We start from the raw sequence: 19,971 nt of genomic DNA, 5'->3' as shown, positions 1-19,971 counted from the left end.
CATTTAAAGTGTGACATTTAAAGTTCATACGTAACTTCTATTTTTTTTAGGTTTCCGCGTCCTGTTTAATCACACGTTTTGACAAAAACAGTCAAAATTGGCCATGTTTCGCATTTGTTCACGACATTTGAACACAGTCAATTATTTAGTGCCGCACTGGTGCAATGATAAAGAGAAAAAAGCAGCAGTCTTCCAAATTGCATTACTTTCCCCCTGGAGCCTCGCCCCAGTGCATCGTGTTTTGTAGAAATAACTCGTGTAGTGGTAGTAATAATACTGATACTTCTCTAATACTTAAAACACACAAAGATGAAGGGTTACCCAGATTATGTCGCTGACTGTGCTGTGCGCTCTCTGAGTTAATGCATTGGCCGACTGTTACTTGAAGGCAACACAAGGTAAACGTCAAGAATGTTTGATTGTTGAAATCTTTGTGAACGGCTATGGAAGGAAGAGAGTTTTTCCTCGTCAGTGGATTCATTGATCTACGTTCACTGTAAATTTTGTCCTCTTTGATCGCTCGGTTTTTGCACAGCAACCATTACGGAAGCTAACAGTTCATGTTTTGACAGCTCAGCCTGTGTCTGCTAGCTAGCTGCCTACCTAACACTAACTATTTATCGTTAGCTAACACTGACAGCACTAGCTGTGGGAGACTGCTCAGTTTATTGAACAAGGACTTGGGAAAAGACAGTTTCTTCCTGGCAGCTGGCTTAAAGTACGCTTACGTATGTCAGAATTCGTTTACCTAATGTAATGTCGAAATGCCTTCAAAGGTAGCAAGGTTGGAGGGCTAGTTTAGCTAGCTTCAAATGCACAATGAAATATCAAAGGTTACATTGGCAAGACAGAAAACGCTACACTTCCTTTTCTCTTCCCGTACAGTATTAATAAGGCCACATTATTGTCAGAACTGTAGTATTTTTTTACAGTATTATTAGTATTTCATGTGTACAGTTAAAGCTAATATTTTAGTTTTATCAAAACGTGGTTGTTGTCTAAACATCACTGGCTTTTATGTAATTGTTTTTTAATGTTAAAGGCGGTTAATATAGGGTTGGTGGGGACTCGTGTCCTGTTATTGCTTGTAGGGCTACTTGTTTGTTTACACATAAGCACAGGATGTCCCTGGCAAACGTGTACTGCTCACTGCAGCCTACAGCTGGGTCAATCTGTGATACTGAAAACCTGTGAGGCAGGAGTGTCAGGCACCAGACCCAGAAGTTTCTGGTATCATGTAGCCACTCTTGATTTGCGGCTACCAGGCACCATTAAGTACCAGGATGTCTTGAAACCTGAATATTGTAGTCAGTGCTAGCGATTTCTGATGGTGTCAAGCGTTAACATGGATTTAACCTCTACAGTTTGCATTTTGGTTTGATAAATGTCTTGCCGTGTTTCATTTAACCACAAACTACCGCATGTAGTTATGAAGAAATGCCACACGCAAGCAGCGGTACAAGGCTATACCTTTCGAAGATTGGCAGCTGCAGAAGTGCTTGGTTTGTTTGCAGAATAAGTATTCATTAAATAAGCAAGTCTTCTTCTCAGAAAGTGTCAAAGTGGTTAAAATAGTGAAGAAATCGCTAGAAATTAGATCCAGCTTCTTGCTGTAATTTGTCAATGTGTAAAAATGAATCATTTGTCTACAAGAAAGCATCAAAATGTAAAAGTAAGTATACATGTATAGTCATGGTAAGAAGAAGCTGCCTGTCTTTTAATTAACGTAATTTTTTATATCAGCACAAATTGCAAAACATGGTTCTTAGTAAGTCTTACCTTTTAAACAAATATAACCTCAGATAACCAACAACATTTTACATATTGCACAACATCATTATTTGTTTAACAAATGAAAAAGCAGAAGCTCTGGGAGGTTACTGGTACGGACAAGCCAGGTATGTGTTAACACAATGCTAGAGAGGAAATACATCAGCAGTGAGCTTGGAGAAACAACTGTTGCTGTCCATCAATCTGGGAAGGGTTAAAAGACCATTTCCAAACAATTTGAAGTCTATCATTCTAAGTGGGGAAAAAAAAGTGCAAAAACATTGAAGACCGTTGCCAATTTTCCCTGGAGTGTATCTCCCAGCAGATGCATCCCAAGGTCAGACTGTGCTTGATGGTACAATTGGAAGAAGTATGGCTTGTTTAGAAGGATTTCAGGAGAAAATCTCTTCTTTCTAAAAAAAAAAAAAACAACACATGGCAGCTCAGCTTAGATTTGCAAAGTTACATCTGAACAAAGCACAAGACTTTTAGAACAGTGTCCTTTAAACAGACGAGCTAATATGGAGATATTTGCCAGTAATGCATGGCGGTGGATGGGTGATGATTAGGGCTCTAAAAGCTGCTGAAACCAGGCATGTGCTTAGTCTTTCACACACTGCTTCTGTATTTTTGGCTTAATTTTTGTTAAATGAGTAGGGATGCGTCATATGTCATGTGATGTTGTTCTCCTGACCTTGCATTTATCTGATTTTAAGACCTGCTACAGGGTGGATGATTTTATCTTTTGTCCTGTTATGTAAAAACCTTATGTTGAAAGCAGGTCTTTTTTTATGACAACCCCAAAGAAATGTATTGAATGTATTGATTATTTATTAGTATAATCATGCACAACATAAAGTAGCGCTTTCTCCACATGGAACGTTTTTTTGTTTTGTTTTGGTTTTACAATCCTTCAATTTATATTCAGCCAAAAATGTATTTTTGCTTCTTGCTATTTTCATTTAAATTTAGGATTCAGATATCCAAAATGATCAAGTTTATATCGGGACCAAGCAGAAATTGGTCCCTCTGTGGTGTCTTAGACCTGCTGTCTTGCTCTTCTCACTCTTGTTTGTCTCTGCCTAACCCACAGGTCATGCATGCAGCCAGCCTTCTAGCCTGTTCATCCCCAGCGCTTGAGATAATGTTCTACCCGTAGGTGGAGGGTTATCCTCCTACTCCGTTTCTCCCCACTGCCCCCATCAGTCCCAGAGTTCCCTATGTTAACCCTGTTGAGCATGTTTTACTATATCTGTCTGCGGCGGCGCTCCAGGAGTGGAACTCGAGGCGAGGCTCTGACCAGTCGACGGGCTGTGGAATCTGGCCAGAGAGCGGTACTGCCAGTCAGTGTGGAGGTGGAGCAGTACGCCAAAGAGGTTTTGGACTTCAGCTCCCACTATGGCAGTGAGAATAGCATGTCTTACACCATGTGGAACCTGGCAGGGGTGCCTAACGTCTACCCCAGCTCAGGGGACTTCACCCAGACAGCTGTATTCAGAACTTATGGGACGTGGTGGGAACAGTGTGCCAGTGCTCCGCTGCCTTTTCGTCGCACTCCTAAAGGCTTCTACAGTAAGGATTACATTGAGCTAGGCTTTGAGGAGCCCGTCTACCCGACAGCAGTGGAGGTGTTTGAGACCTATTACCCTGGAGCCATCGTCCAGATCCTGGCCTGCTCTCATAATCCTTTCACCCAGAATCCACCTACTGATGTCAGGTAACAATAGTTCCTCCACACTATGCCATTTCTAAAACTTTACAATACCAGTAAATTGCACAGTTTTCGATTACATAACAAGGCTTCAGTGTTTGGATAAAATCCAGTTGGCATTTCATGGAGTAAAGTACTGCTTGGCCAGAATTTCCACCAGAAAACTACCAGAAACCTGGCAGAGGATGCAATGGGATTAGCTTATTACAATTCTTTATCACGAAGATTAGATGATTTCTTCAACAATCTACCTGCTATAGCACTAACTGCTAATTGTCAAGGGAGTCACACTGCACAGTGGAGCTGCATATATGCAGAGACTGAGCTTTTTTTAATTTCTTAGTTCCGACTTGAAGACGCAGTATTATGTATAGGAGAGCACTGAATCATATTTAGCCATGTTTGCATGCAGATAAATGATTTAGGCTACCTTGATTAGAAAAAACTAAACTGATAAAATTGTATAAAGTCTTAAGATTTGCCTGGATCTTTATTCACTTTTTACAGCTTTAGCTTGGTGTTTACTGCCTCGTGTTAGGTGTTGCCTTATGTTGCCTTGGTCCTGCTCTTGGTGCAGTGTCTCAGTTCATTACTGTCCGAAACAAGTCATAGAATCCCCTCCCCCACAAGCCTGCTTTCCTCTGATTGGCTGCCCCTTTCATTGAAAACATTTTTTTTTAAAACGTGTAGAGCAAAGATTACTAAATGGGGTACATTGTCATTGACACCATAGAGAGCAGAGTATCAGCTTTTACTCTGAAGCCTCAACCTCTGGCTTGTAAGGATTATTTGTATGTCCACTGAGACACACAGGGAGCCAGCAAAAAAAGAAGTGAGACAGAAGTCAGGGTATACAATTCTGATGGAATATGGATGTGGTCAGCTGCTAAAAGCCATTCAAAGTAGTCCCACTATTTAAGAGTGCATGATCAGGAGGACAAAGGAGGAGGGGGGAACAACTAAGCTGTAGTGCCTCTTCACCTCACTGTACAATACCTTGTGCAATACTTTTTGTAAATAGTCAACAGTGCAATAGACTCAATACTTGAAATGTGCAATTCACTTGTATTTCTATTTTTATTCCTATTTATTCTATTTATCCCCTTTGTATATTTTATTTATATTTGTCTCTGTATTTCCCAGAGGAACCCACCCGAGGGATTAATAAAGTTCTATCTTATCTTATCTTATCTTATCAACACTGGAGTTTTGGACCTGATACAGATTTTTAGAGAGTGTAAAGTTTTGATATCACTATATCATTAGTCTTTAGAATACTATAAATGCCTGATTTGTATGTTTGATTTATATTGAAAACAGACAATGATGGGGTTGTTATTTAGTAACTTTCCAATGTGTTTCACAACCTGTGAACATGTGTTGCATAAAGTACTGATAGTACTGCAAACAACAGAGGGAAAACTGCTCTGCTTGCTAAGCTATGTAAAAACATAATTTACAAGTTACACCGCACAGCTTTAAAAAATTTTTTTACTGTAATAAAGACAGTTTTCATATGGGGGCATATCCGACAACATATATGGGCAAATCCGTCTGTCTCTGCTTATTAGAAATATGTTAAGATAAAGAGGCAAACACTGTTGTGCACAATGCCACACACAGGCTTAAGAACATTGTTAGGACTGTATTTTCCTGCTGCTTTCAACGAGTACCTAGAGTAGTGCAAAGTAGTCTTAATAGCATTATATAGGTTAAAGAATGTTATTTTTATATTTGCACATGTTTTGTGTTGTCCAGGTGGGAGGTGTTGTGGTCTGGTGAGCCCACCAAGGTGCTGACTCCACAGGCTCGCCAGTTTTCCCCTAAAATAAAGCATATCGGCTTCCCAACCAACCTGTTGCGTCTAGAGGTGAACAGCTCTTTGCTGGACTATTACACCGAACTGGATGCTGTTATCCTGCGTGGGGTAAAAGAGAGGCCTATGCTGGCTCTCTATAAAATGCCCATCATCGACATCAGTGACCTGAGCGACAGCGAAGAGGAGCTGTCTGATGTGGGAGGTCCTTTCAGGCAAGGAGATGGCAAGCACCAGAGGACAGGAAATGGCTACTTTGACAAACTGCCATATGAGGTGATTACAGTCCTTAATAACAAATCAGAAGGCTTGCGTCATCCAAGCCTGGGTTGAAAGTTTAGATACGCACAATGAAATAAAACTGCATTTTTAAATTTTATTTTTCAGATGTGATCTTGTTTGCTTAGTGGTACAGACAGGAGTATTTTCGATCAGTACCTCTTTAATAAATATTAGGTTTAACCATCCCCTATCACACTCTTCCTATTTTGACAAGCACAGAGATCCAACCTGACTCCTCAGCTGCCGCCCTCATTACTTCTACAATTACTGCCTGAAAGTTGCAATATCTAAAATTTCTTTTTTGAAGATGTTCCAGTCGCATGCACTAGTCTTACATATAGGTTGAAGGTGCTGCAGTCATTTCTCTGCACACAAAACATTTGCAACGCTGATTATTTGAAGTGTTTTAAAGCTTTCCTTATGCACATCAAGTTTTTTCCTTATTATATGTGCTCAGCATGTGTGCACACGTGCACTTTTTTGTTGTTGTTGTAAAAAATAAAAAAAACGTGTCACACACGAACACTGCGGGTTGAACCATTCTGGCACTTTCTTGATCTCGCACTCACAGTCATTTTCATGCCATACAGATGTATCATGTTGTCTGAGGCGAGCTTCAAAACACCAGCAGTACTCTTGATAGTTGTTCTCTTATCTCCTATCCAAACCACTGCCATTAACAGCAGTCTTCACAACCGCTGTGTGTTTGTTTCAGAAACACAATATAGCTATTATCTGTCAGCTGATACCAGCTTGAACACAGTGTATTGTTAATCCACTGTGACACACACACGCACAACCATTCTTTCTCTTTGAGAGACACACGAATGCGGTGCAAAACAAGCCGGCTCACCGCTGATCCTGCTATCGGTGCTGTGTCTCCCAGATAACCACTATTTAGATCTGCCTGACAGAGGGGACGCAATTAACATTCTCCACTCTACACTGAACTATTTTCTCTTCTCTGCTAGGTTCCACTATTCTTTAATGTTCTCTATTATGTGTTATTTTCTGCTTATGTTTTCTTACAAGACCAAACATGTCTTGTCTCTCACCCTCCTCGTATCTTACCATTTCTCCTCTCCTCTCCTCTCCTCTCCTCTCCTCTCCTCTCCTCTCCTCTCCTCTCCTCTCCTCGTCTCCTATCTTAACCCCTCTCCTCCGACTCCCGTCCACAGCTCATCCAGCTGATACTGAGCCACCTGACCCTGCCAGACCTCTGCCGTCTGGCCCAGAGCTGTAAGCTGCTGCACCAGCACTGCTGTGACCCGCTACAGTACACCCAGCTGAGTCTGCAGCCTTACTGGGCCCGGCTGAGTGACGCCTCCCTGGGACACCTGCAGAGCCGCTGCACCCTCCTCCAGAGGCTCAACCTGTCCTGGACCGGCAACCGTGGAGCCCTTACCCTGACGGGCTTCAGCAGGTCAGACTATCAGCGGGCCACGAATGGCAGCAAACAGGGAAATGACCTTGGAAAGTAGCAATAGAAGTAAAAGCACTTTTTCAAGGAGGAGCATACTGAAACAAAGAAAATCAGTTTACACATTCTTCTGTAACTGATTGAAAAATAAATTAAGAAGAGGATGAAGGACTACTGGGGAATTGATGGCTTTTTTGTTCGTTTTTGTTTTTGGCCTCTTGTCACTCATTTCTCTCAATCTCCCGCCTTAGTTTCATGAAGGCCTGTGGTCCCAGCCTGGTCTGCCTGGAAATGTCATGCTGCCACTTCCTGAACGAAGCCTGTCTCGAGGTCATCTCCCAGACTTGTCCTGGACTCCAGGAGCTCAACCTGTCCTCCTGTGATCGTCTCCCCCCACAGGCCTTCACGCACATCTCAAAACTTACACGCCTCCGCAGGCTGGTGCTTTACCGAACAAAGATAGAGGTATGCGCTGCAAACAGTGTCTCTGCGAAACTAATCAGAGTGATTCGCGTGGACTTCGATCTGTCTTGTTTAAATATAGAGCAGGTCAAATTGTTGTTTGGTTAATGATATATCCGATACCCTGGCTGTTTATAATTTGCAGACTGCTCCTTTTTCTAAATGTATATAATGTTTTATTCACCATTGATGCTGAGCTGTTATAAAAAAATTACAAAAAGATTTTTAAAAAATGAATTATCTTTCGTATTTTGAATATATAGAATGTCAGAGATTTTCAAGAGGTAGATTCCACACGGTGGAAAGGTCAGAGAATTTAGTCACTTTTCCTGATATTCAAGCAACAGAATTTGATCAATTGTATCTAATAAAGCAGAAAATGCCTTTTGGGTTTGCATCAGAAAGGACGTCTGGCAAATCAAACATGAGGAGCTGCCCACTGTGCCGACCCCTTGAGATAAAAGAGCAGCCAGAGGCAGCTTTTATCTTCTTAAAGGGGACCTGCTCATCGCCAACTCTGTACTTTTATTCTTGGACTGTATTAGAGTAGTTTTGCATGATTCACAGTTCAAACGAATCCTTTATCTTACACTAAGCCTTGGTGCAAACCGATTTAGCTCATGTCATAACCTCTTTCATTGCTAGGCCACATGAACTGTTACCAACAGCCTCCACTGGCCTCCTCCCCCCTTTCAGAAACTCAGGTTTTACAGCATTAACATACTGATGACTTATGACTTTTCTGTGATAGGGGATCTGTAAGCAATTAAAACCACATTTTCCTCATTTATAAAGTCTGAGGTCCACCTGTGTAACTGAACTAATATAAAAAAAAAAAAATCATCATTTTGTTTTAAAGATGTTTTAATCTTATTTTTTTCGTGTTTAGTTAATCATCTGATGACCTCCTTTGTTTCACTTGAAACATGCATATAGTATAGGTTTGAACAAAACTTCCCAAAAATGTGCATTTAATGTAAAAACTAATGATTTCTCCTTAAGAAAGATTTAAGATGAACTGAGTAAACTCTGATTCTACAGGGTGTTGAATATACATCGCATGTATTCAAGCTCAGGCATGTCTGATGTGTAATATCACTGTGCCTTGTTTTGGTGGTGCACCTCAGCGTTTCTCTAGTGTTTGTCATGTTTCAGAGTGACGTTGTGGGCAACAGACAGTGTAGAGTTTCTGCGGTGGAGCCAGGCAGCGTGCTGCAGGTTGTTTACACCCGGACAGACAGAGCGAGCCGTGTGTCTGTTTGAGGCCCTGACATCTCAGCTGTCATTACCTTGTCACTGCTCTAATTAAATGGCTAGCTTACGGGAGAGAGGCACTTATAAAAATGCCTTACACCGAGTCGAGCACACGCGCGCACACGCAGACAAGAGGCTTTCACTTTCATGTCTGACACATTCTCCTACCGCTGAGGTGCATGTGTTGGCAGTTGCAGCACTGAATTCTGATATCTCCATATACTAGTTGTAGTGCTGCTCGAGAGGCCTCCGTTTTCACTTTTTTCACTCCACAAGGAGGTGGAAAAATTGTTTCCTGTGCTTTATTAAAAACCTTTTAATCCTGAAAGTGCTGGGTGTGCCAGGTAACAGACAGGAAGTTACTTAAACGGGAACTTTAGGTGACATGACTGGATTTGTTACCGCTACTAAAACCTATGTTGTTTTAAATTATCTTATATATAGATTTACACTCAGGTAAGATGCTACCGGTGTTTTAAATCTCTTTTGCTCCTTCTACCTACCTGGTTTTCACCTGTGCACCTCTGTCTCCGTCTCTCCTTTCCTCCACAGCAAACAGCCATCTTAAGCATTCTGACTTTCTGCATAGAGCTAAGACACCTCAACCTGGGGAGCTGTGTGAGGGTGAGAATGTGCACACATATGAAGTTTCAAAGAAAGCTACAATCTTAACTATTACCTTTCATTTTGGAAGCTTGTCTAAAAGATGCCAGATAGGAAGATGAAAGAGAGCCCTGTGATCCCTGGCAAATGGCTTAGTCACACTGGAGTAAAAGTAGGACAGCAATCTTATCGTAACTGGGAAAAATCTGTGCTTATATAATTGAATTTAATGTTTTTTTGCATTAAAAACTGATTACAAGTAGTTGCAGTACCCACTTGTGCGATCGCACAGGTTGTCTGATGGAAGGCATCCTGTCTGCAAACAATGGTGGCCTGATTCAAACTCACTGGAATCACTCTGATTAGTGAAGGTTTCAAGTAAATGATGTTTAATTTATGAACACAAACAGTTTGAAAATGCAGTCAGCGTGTGAGCCAGTCAGCTGGTGGCCAATTGTGTGCGTTCTGGTTATATTCCTACATAAAGTCAAGGTTTGCTAAGCACCTACAGTATATCACATTGCAGTTAAATCGCTGTCCTGAAGCAGCAAGGTCTCTATTTTTGGAGGAATTGCTTCTGTTGAATTTCTGAGGTTCTCGCTTGACTCTGTAAGTAGTTAATATTGATTTCTGAGTATGTACACTGCAACACATTTGCAATTGTTGACAGTTTGTCACAAGTTAATCACTGTATTAACACAAAATGATTGCATGTAATTGCCAACTTGACCCAGTTCAGTAGTAAGCTGACAGCACAGCTGACAGACTGATAGGCAAATCACTCTTATCACCATCTTGCCACGCCAAAGTCTCTTTGAAGATGGCAACTGACTGGGAGTGGTCAAGACCTGGTCCCTGTCTGTGACAGGATTGCAAGGTCATTGCACAAGGTCACAATCATTTTGGTCATACCTCAACCACCGTTTTTCTTAGTGTGACTGTTGCATAATGCTGTAGTCACACAGGCCTAGACACCATTTGGCCACCATTTAGGATACTCTAGTGGCTAGTGATAAATAAGTATACCCTGACTGGTTAGTGAGTGATTACTGGAGGTTTCTGGCTGTTGCCAAGTGAATTCAGATGCAAAGAGGGTGCTGACCATGCACTCTTTGCGATTGCTCACCTTAGTGTTTGCATGGAAGACACCCATTTGCAAACGCTAATCATAGAACGCTAATGAGATCTGGAAAAACGTGCGTCTTAAGACCAAAACCAAGTTTCACTACTGCTCCATGTTTAGACAGCAGTGACATTAAGCTTCTTCCGTGCAAACTACAGTCAACCATGGCAACTTGCTGGGGGCCAAAGAAGTTTTCAGTGCAGCACCGTGTACCTCTTTAGTACCAATTTCACCCAGTGACAGCAAACGCCAACAACCACTTGAAAACCAGTCTGGGAATACACATTTTTCACTAACAGCCGGTGGTTGGCATGGGGTCACTGGCTAATCTTTGTGCAGTCTGTGCTAAGATAAGATAATTGGTTGGTAGTTGTAGACTTCTGTGAGAGCGGTGTCATTCTCCTGTTACTCCTTTAATGATGGCTCATTGAATATGAGGGGAATGGTATACAGCAACTGTTGTGGACAGATATGTATGATGATATTAAAGTACAATACGTTTTATTATTAACATCTTTTAGAATTATTAATGAGGCATTTTAATAAATGTTTAGTGTATCATGATGATAATGATGGGGCATCTGTGTGTGTTTAACTCCCTAAAAAAAGTTGAATGACTTTGATGGAAATATTGATATAATACATGAGAAAATCCTCTTGTGGTCTTTCTCAAGACATAACTGTCATCATCAGAAATAAAGTTATGCAACATTTGGCAAGAGAAATGCATAAAGGCAGCGACTCTCTCTGCCAGAGTTTAAATATCCATCACTGCTAACTCTGAGAAATGTTCTTGCTGTCATTTTTGTAGCCGAGTTATCTGCTCGGGCTGTTTTTAGTTGTTAAATTGCATTTCTTTGCTTTCATCTTTGGATGAAACAATGAAATATGGCCAGCATTACCTGACACCAAAGAACAATAACAGCCTCGCAAACATAAATCAGTTCCTGAAAGACTATTTTGTTTTTGTTTTTTACGGTGAAAGTATTCCGCGTTAGTGCTTTGTTCTTTTGCTCTCTCGAGGAAGCGAGGTTACGAGCCACAAGCCGGGTGATGCCGCTAATCAGCTTTTTATTATCGCAGCATTTCAAAAGTTTGTTCAGAATATATTAGATAGACTATTGACTGACTCATCCTGACAGCATCATCTTCCTTTACGTTATCCTAAAGGCACATTTTTAAAAGCCTGGGACTGTGACAGTGTTGTAGATGAGCACAGATCACAGCACCTCTGCCCGTACATCGCTCACACCGACGTGTACAAATCATAACATCTGAATCGACTGCAGCATACGACGAGGGTGGTTTTGCACATTAAAGCGGGTCTGAATCGTCCAAATGTCCCTCTGGGAACTTGCTTGTGAGCTGCAAATGCTGCATATTGTATAGAGAGTAAATGCTCCTGTCTCACTTACAGATCGAAGACTATGATGTTGTAGCCAGTATGCTGGCCACTCGCTGTCGCTCGCTGTGCTCTCTGGACCTGTGGCGTTGCAGAAACCTGACCGATCGAGGCCTGACTGAGCTCGTCTCAGGGTGCAGGTAGTCACTTGAAGCTACTGTTGTTTATAACACCTGCGGACTCCAGGCATGTGCAAAATAACCATTCATAACAGCTTCTTTTTTTTTTTTTTAAGTGCTAATTTTGCCCCAAAATAAGATTTCAGGAAGCTCCTCCCCCCTCTCTGCTCCTGCCACCATCTTTTTGCTTGGTGGGGAGTTTTCATAGCTTTCAGTTCAGGATTCTTCTCATATAACATCTTTGGTTGTAAAATTGTCCAGGACCTGAAATGGTGTTAGTTTCCTCTGCGATTGCTTTGTTTTTGTTAAAACACTTACACATTAGAGACACTGCATGGTTTCTCTGTGAATATCCAAATTTGTCCTTGCGTCACCCCAGTTTACTTGTTGGCTCTGTTGTTGCTCAGGATGTTGGAGGAACTGGACCTGGGCTGGTGTCCCACGCTGCAGAGCAGTACGGGATGTTTCCAACACCTCGCCCGCAGCCTTCCACGCCTGCGCAAGCTCTTCCTCACTGCCAACCGCACCGTCTGCGACTCAGACATAGAGGAGCTGGCAGCCAGCTGCCCCTGTCTGAGGCATCTCGACATTCTGGGTAAGATCTCCCTCACACATATGTGGAAACAAACGTTTGCCTTATTAATCATTTGTTAATGAGTGTCAAGTTCGTGGTTATTCGGTCATGACTTATGTTTCATCACGTTGGTGTATAAAGCTCCCCATCAGAGCAGCATAGCCACAACTTAACTTTTTATAAGAGACTTTGTCAGTTGGGCAACTGCATTTTTGATTTAGCTCATCGTTCACTTATCATATTCACAGCAGGCCCATTCCCAGTGTAGCATTTGAGGGGTGAAAAAAACCTTCAAGTTAACCTCGAACACAAACTCAAATAATCAGCTTAATATTGCTATACAGTAGTGCTCAGTAAGCAAAGTTACAGCAGCACACCATAGCAGTAACACTCTAGTTCCAGTTGCATAAGTTGGTGTTTTTGACAGCACAGTAGCTTCAGTGTTAGTCAGGCTATGCTGATGTGTCAGTTCTTTAGTTATTTCAGATGTGCTTCAGTGGTTGACTCGCTGGAAGGTGTGCAAATGATTTTGGTCTGGACTCTATGATCTGTGTGAACAGGCAGAGAGGAACTTTACTTCATTTACAAAGAAAATACACACGCAGTTTCCTTTTTAAGAAGTAGCCAGACATAAAAATATCATTGTTTTTATTTCACAGCTCTGTGTTTTGTTTTATTTTTTATGCGTTTTTTGTGAAGTGTTTTTCACCTTCTGCGTGTCCCTGTTGTGATACGTCTGCCGGACAGGTACACGGTCAGTGAGCGCCGCCTCACTGAAGAAACTCCTCCAGTCGTGTCCTCAGCTTGTCCTCCTGGACGTCTCCTTCTGCTCACAGATAGACATGCGCATCGTCCAGGAGCTCTCTGGCCTCTTCCCCAATGTGGCCATCAAGAAAAGCTTCACTCAGTGACCCCAGCATTGGCTCATTTCCCACTACTGAGATGTAGCAAGTGGAGGGAGGTACTGGTCAGCACATACTGCCCCAGAGTGATTCAGAGGCAGGTCAGATGCAGGAGGAGATTGCAGACCTGCCTCTGCTTGTATCACGGACGAGATCTTCTTTTAGCGGTCAGTATAAAAAGCGGTGGGACTGGGTGAGGAGGATTTTACTGGCTTTACTGATTTAGTGAACCTAAATGACTACAGATTTGTAGGAGCAGGATTATACAACATAAGACACTTGTATTTTTGGGTGGGGGTTTTGTTTGTTTGTTTTTTAAATCAGGGTTGTTGCAGTGAAGCTGCCACATGTTCCCACAATATGAATCAGCACTTACAGTATGTATTGCCAGATAACAAACGGCAAGGAAATATGCCTTACCACTAGAAATCACACATGAAAAAAGCAACATTTGAGAGAAAACTTCTTTTAAGCATCTTTTTAGGAAAACAAATGGAACACAAAGCATTCTTACCTGTTACTGGACTTCACATAATAATATTAGCTACATATCAGGGCCTTGGTCAGTGCCTTGTTTGATTGTGGAATATGAACAGGCTGGTTTGTACATGAAGGTCTTTCCGGTGGTGTTTATCACCATTCACTCACTTTCATTGAATCATAGTGGATGGTGTTGTGTTCAAAGGGGCTTTAAAGGTGAAAACAGCTGCACTAGATGCAATGCACTGTGGTTAGTGTTATTCTTTTATTTTTTTACTTTAATGAGACTATCACAAGTTAATATGTGTTGCTACAAACTGCAGGATCATCATTAAATGTCCATGCACTAGAGATTTAGCAATGGCATGTTTCCATCAATGGGGAAAAAAATTGTTTTCATTTCCACATGCTCTAAAATTGCAGGAGTACAGAAAACACCTAACGGCATCAAATTCAAAAGATATGCACACTGACTCTTTTGAAATAAAAGCGCAGAGAAGTAATGAAGATCTTATTTAAGATGACATGAAACAAATCTAAAAATCTTTTCCTCTCCAACTCTCAGTTAGGCGCTTTTGGTCCAGCAGTTAATATTTTTACTAGGATAATATGAAAGAATTTCCAACTGTATTACCTGGGCAGCTGTTAATGTGTCACCACATATCAGACACTTCAGATGAATGTAGTAATATTCTATATTAAGTCCGAGTGTTAACAAGTAAGAAATACAGGGGTAGTTATTAACTAGAGGCCTTTGTTGGAATACTGTAGAGAAAGTCATCTGCAGCTGAAGCAGTTGAATGTGTTTGGCTGTATACAGTACATCAGACAATTCAGTGGACTAAATGAAATAGAAAGTGTTAATAATCGGGGTGCTTGCTAATTGGTTTTGTTCAGACCTCATAGGTTGTGTAAACATTTCAGCGTAGGCAAATTGGGGCCTTTAGGCTAAAGTTTTGTTTCCCCAAGTTTGAAAGTCACTGGCTCCTCCGCCGAGGTGAGAGCTCAGGTGGGGGAGTGTTTTCAGTGCTGTTTTTCTGTCAGCAAGTTTACACAAGCTGAGTTTCATGAAACTTGGAGAGCTGGGCCCAGGCATTAAAATTAGCTGCAAATGCAGAACACCTTCTTTGAAAGTGCAAGATAGGCCCTCTGCAGTGTCATAATGTTAGTGCTGTTTCTGTTGTCGTTCCTGTTGAGTTCTGTCACTGCTGTCTGACTGCAGCCGACTACATAACCCACTCCGATCAAATTCCACCGCTGAGAAGGAGTGCTGTAAATTAAGCCGAGGACGTAATGTTAACGTGTAACGAGTGTAAGTACGATATGTGACCTCAGTATTTGTCCTCAAACTCAGGGGTTATATATAATCTCATGTTCATTAAATGTCACTTTTTTTAAAAACATGTTTTACTCCAGAAACCAGCACAAAGGACATCTTTACAGAAAGTAACACCAGACTTGAGTTAGCTTTAAGGTTACCGGGCTTTGGTGTTGCTCACAACAAACACACACGTGACACAAATCGTCAGTTTGCGCTGGCGTAACAGAGACGTTAATCAGAGCTTATTGAGTGTTGAATGTTGCAGTAATTGTATGAAAAATGTACTGCTGCTGATTATTTATTTTTTGTAATATATGAAGCCAAGGCTGCAGTGTGGGAGAAGTGCTTGAAGAGCATTTTTGTGTTTGAAACAAACTTGAATTTTTAGTTGAAGCACATGCTACTAGTCAATATTTGTGCCTTATGCTCCTGTTTGAATGTTGTGTCCAAGTGGTTTAGATTGTGGTGAAGTGCTTCGCTTTTTTTTTTTCTTCTTTTTTTTTTTAATGCCCTTCAACCAAAGTAATAACACATTAATCTGGTCGTCATCAGTCTCACACCTATATTTGACCAGTTTCTGTGCCATATACCTTATATCAGCCATGTTAATTATTGCAAAATATAGAGCTATATATGCAAAAAATGGTTTATTTATATTTCCCTCGGCAATGAAAATGTTATTTATACTCATTATTGGTGGATGTTTAAATGGTAATATACAATTTGGGGAACTGTTTCTTGGGTTTTTTGGTATTTTGCCTAGCTTAGCACTAAGACTGAAAGTATGCCTTTACCCTAGCCTAACATGAAGTGGAAATGTGTTTTTAGCCTGGCTCAGCATAAAGACTGAAAACATGCCTTTAGTCTGACTTAGCAGTAAGAGTGAATGCACGTCTTTGCCTTAGTTTAGTTTACCTTAGTTTGTGCAATGCTAGTCCACTAAACCTCAAATCACGCGGGCCTACAGACCAATCAGCAACCTGCCCCCCGGTAACCCAAAATACTCCAGAAACGTAAAAAAGACTGAAATTCAGATTTGCTCAGTGATCGATGTTAGAGAATGTACATATTTTCCCATCTGCCAGTTGTTTAAGCTTTAAGAAATAAATATGGCAGCGACATTTGCGTTCTGCAGCTACAGTCATTACCTTTCTAAACACCTTAAAAATGACTTCCTACTCTGTTCCTGCTTCCAGTCTCTGTGCTGAGCTAGGCTAAACCCAGAGCGGTCCTGGCTGCGCAGAAGTCAATCACATATCGATCTTCCAGTCTTGTTATTGGTGTGGGTATGGTTAAATTGCTGCATAAGAGTGGGAAATTAATACTTGGTTTATTTCCAGTTTTGTTATAAACAGGTGTGGTAACAGTATGGCACACCAGGCCTTTCACTAATGCATCAGTTTTGCCCAGCCCACCCAAATTTTTAATACATTTTGATGTTTTTTTTTTTTAAATTGTTATTTATCCAGGTAAAGCTCTCATTTCGAAGACCTGCTATCATGTAATTATGTAATTATGTCAGTAATAACTACTGCACCACAATAAAAACACTGTCACTGTTATACTTTGTACAGCAACTATCTGCAACAGCATTAATTTGCAAAGGCAAAACTATTTAAAAAGTGAGCACCACTCTCAGATCATCACTGTTTGACCAGTGATGCAGTTTGGTGTATTTTTCTGAGGTGGCCCTATGCTTCTTTTTTTCTTCCTCTAATGAATATGCAGTCTCTCTTCTCCCACTCTGGATATGTGATCAACCTTTGTGCCATGAACTGGGAGGACCTGCAGCGGCGCTCCCTCCGCTGCAGCGTGAAAGCCACTGTTGTGTAAAGAGATTGTGTGTCTCTGTCGTGATGAAATGCGGTGCTTCAATTTCACCAGGTTTTAAATAAACCGAAGGCTGATGACTGAGTGTGTGTGGCTCATTTTTGATCCTGTAGGAGCAGAGATGTAAGCAGTCTGACTGTAGAACAAAGTGGCTGCGAAGGCATTAACTCGCTCATATTCTATTTTCTCTTATTCTTCAGCTTCATTGAACAGCACGCCACTGCCGCCGAAACAAATGGAAATTGCTCCGCTGTATCATGTTGGGGCTTCTTAAGAAGAGAGTCGTCTAAGTGTGATTTGGGGTTGGAGGCGTGGGGGGGGGGAGTAGGCTCGTCTACTGAATCCACAACAACTAGCAGAGCCATTAGTCAGGATGAGTGACTGGATAGTCGTTGCGGAATGATCCTTTTTGCCTTAACCCTCTGCCATTTTACAGTCTATTAATACCACAGGGAGAAGTGACATTAGCTTGTCTTCTTAACGGCCTTTTAATGAATTGTTTATGCCTAGTTTAATGATGTATATTGTGGCCCTGTAATGTGCCCTAATGACGGAGAACGAGGCGGCCTCGGCTGAAGTATTAATTTGGACTGCCTCCCCAATGATTATTCCTCAGCCACTAACGTCGCCGCGCGTGCTTGCGCGCGAGCGTGGATGCAAACGTGATTCATGGAGGCTTTCCGCTCTGCACTACAGCTTGATTTCTTGCTGTCACGCTCCTCTACGAGCCTGATATATCCAGGGGGGGTTCCACAGCAATTAGTTCAGCTTTTTATTTGTCTTTCAAGTGCCTACAGACATAGCTTGACGAATCTGCAAGGGGAATATATGGATGGAAATATTGTTCCTGAATAATAAATCCAGCGTTTAAAAAGTAAATGGGAGGGGGGTAGGGAGTGGTGTCACAAGGTCTCTCCGTTCCTTTTTCTCCCCCCCCCCCCCCTTATCTCCAGATGGTGTGAGTGACACAAGAGCATACCTGGACAAAGCTGACAGCAGAAACAGTCTTCTCTGTGGTCTACCTCCTCTGAGCCCTCCTCAGGCTGGGATTCGACAGGCCTCAGACCTGCCTGAGGGAGACCTCACCGTGATACCCATCATTATGTGGCTTGGTGCTGCTTCTCTAGTTTCCCTCCTTGGACTCTAATAATGAAGACATCCCTGGCAGTCCTCACCGTTGTGTCTGAAGCTTATTACTTTTGTTATGTTTTTAAGGATATTGAATGTCAGCACTCAGTTTCTTAAATCTATTCCAAGCACTAAACTCAACAGGGTGGTGTTTTGAAGCTACAGGGGTACACTGTTTCTTTAGCCGTCTGTGCATCCACGAGGATAACTGTTTTTATTTGTACATGTTGCCAAACTGTGATACCTCGCCCTAATTATTGTAAACAAAGTGCCACCACACAGTGACTCTTCAGAGATCCGATCTGATGCTGGCTGAAGAGATGCGGTGCTTGTTTCTCAAAATGAACTCACTCTATCCTGTTACATCAAGTCCCTCTTTTTTTTTTTTTTTTTTTGGTCTCCTTTCAGAAAATTGATTTTCTAGGACTTAAAAAAAAAAAATCTGGCCTCTCATTGCAGGCTATGGCCTCAGTGTTGGACGTGAGTTACAAGGAGAGACTTTCCTTGCTGAGATTGTTTCCTTTGAAGAATTTTTAGGAGCCTGAAGTGTTTTTTTTTCCCTTCTAAATCCCTCTAATCATAGTGTGACCCGTCAGCATTATCTCGGGTCTCCTCGTTCGAAATGAACAACACAGTTTTTCTTGTTTTGAACCAAACAGCCATCCTGCAGATTTCACACCAACTTTGACCTGGTGGCACAGATGATTAGAAATGTATTAAAGTGACATCTACATTATTAAAACAGAGGGTTGCCTGCAAATGCTGGCCTTAGTCACGGCTTTTTTTTTTTGTTTTCCTCTCAATAAACAGAGAAAGAAGTCAAAGTGTGTGTGAATTTAGAGAGTAGACAGTTTAGTCTTACTCTTTCAATATTTTCAGCTTTGAACTACAACTGTAATCCACTTTAATTTTAGACTTTTCCTGTGTGAGTATCTGTCTTTATTAAATAAAATAATAATATAATATCCATCCATCCATTCGCTTCCGCTTATCCTTTTCAGGGTCACGGGGAGCGCTGGAGCCTATCCCAGCTGTCATAGGGCGAGAGGTGGGGTACACCCTGGACAGGTCGCCAGTCTGTCGCAGGGCTAACACACAGGGACAGACAACCATTCGCGTTCATATTCACTCCCGCATTCACACCTATGGGCAATTTGGATTAACCAATTAACCTATCCCCACAAACTGCATGTTCTCCCCGTGTTTGCGTGGGTTCCCTCCGGGTACTCCGGCTTCCTCCCACCGTCCAAAGACATGCAGTTTGTGGGGATAGGTTACAATATAATATAATATAATATAATATAAATGTCTAAATACTACCAGTGGCTGGACTAAAAGACAGCGCAGAGGCACTAATTGTGGCAGCAGAGGAACAAGCTTTAAGTAAAAGATCCAAGGCCAGCCAGTAACGTTTACTTTGGTCCTCTGGAGGTAGTTCTGCAGGAGCGATGTATGTCTTGGCTCATTGTCAAGACATCCATCGAGAACCAGTTTTGCTGCTGCCTGCATGAGGTTTTCTTTTTCAAAATCTTCACATATGCTTCTTCATGGTTCCTTCCACCTTGATGAGATTCCCAGTTCCAGGTGTATTGAAGCATCCCTACAGCATAACACTCCCACCACCATGTTTCACTGTGAGCAATGTTCTTTGAATTGTATGTCTTTTCCTTCTGTCTCCAAACATAATCAGCGTGTCTGTGTCCAGAGAGCTCTAGTTTCATCTCATCTGACCAAAGGACACAGTTCCAGTAAGCATAATCTTTCTCCAGGTTGT

General features: G+C 41.7%; 1 protein-coding gene across 5 annotated transcripts; it reads left to right on the top strand.

Moving 5' to 3' along the window:
- Positions 1–260: 260 nt before the first annotated feature.
- fbxl4 (F-box and leucine-rich repeat protein 4) lies at positions 261–17,149 on the top strand. Of its 5 annotated transcripts, none has more exons than XM_086310542.1 (9): positions 261–398; positions 2,864–3,487; positions 5,240–5,573; positions 6,758–7,002; positions 7,251–7,464; positions 9,268–9,339; positions 11,859–11,983; positions 12,370–12,557; positions 13,284–17,149. In XM_086310542.1, the coding sequence occupies exons 2-9, from the start codon at positions 2,991–2,993 to the stop codon at positions 13,445–13,447; spliced, it is 1,839 nt and encodes a 612-aa protein (XP_086166668.1). In that variant the 5' UTR covers positions 261–398; positions 2,864–2,990; the 3' UTR covers positions 13,448–17,149. The 5 variants fall into 5 exon arrangements, with proteins under 5 accessions (XP_086166668.1, XP_086166665.1, XP_086166667.1 ...); XM_086310539.1 differs by having other exon boundaries at positions 396–496; XM_086310541.1 differs by lacking the exon at positions 261–398 and adding an exon at positions 410–728.
- The last annotated feature ends 2,822 nt before the right edge of the window (positions 17,150–19,971 follow it).

This window comes from Aulonocara sp. 'chitande type north' Nkhata Bay, linkage group LG11, assembly GCF_057382095.1.
Source record: "Aulonocara sp. 'chitande type north' Nkhata Bay isolate Kocher_YH1m ecotype deep benthic linkage group LG11, A_spYH_male_GT1.1, whole genome shotgun sequence".
In the NCBI taxonomy this organism is placed as follows: Eukaryota; Metazoa; Chordata; class Actinopteri; order Cichliformes; family Cichlidae; genus Aulonocara; species Aulonocara sp. 'chitande type north' Nkhata Bay.
The sequence above is the reverse complement of the archived record's forward strand: the minus strand, read 5'-3'. Positions and strand labels throughout refer to the sequence as shown.

Excerpts from the sequence above, each read along its gene's own strand:
- fbxl4 (XM_086310542.1), top strand. The coding sequence starts at position 2,991 with ATGTTAACCCTGTTGAGCATGTTTTACTATATCTGTCTGCGGCGGCGC. Across the intron at positions 5,574-6,757 it reads TTGACAAACTGCCATATGAG|CTCATCCAGCTGATACTGAG; the intron begins GTGATTACAGTC and ends TCCCGTCCACAG. Across the intron at positions 11,984-12,369 it reads GAGCTCGTCTCAGGGTGCAG|GATGTTGGAGGAACTGGACC; the intron begins GTAGTCACTTGA and ends GTTGTTGCTCAG.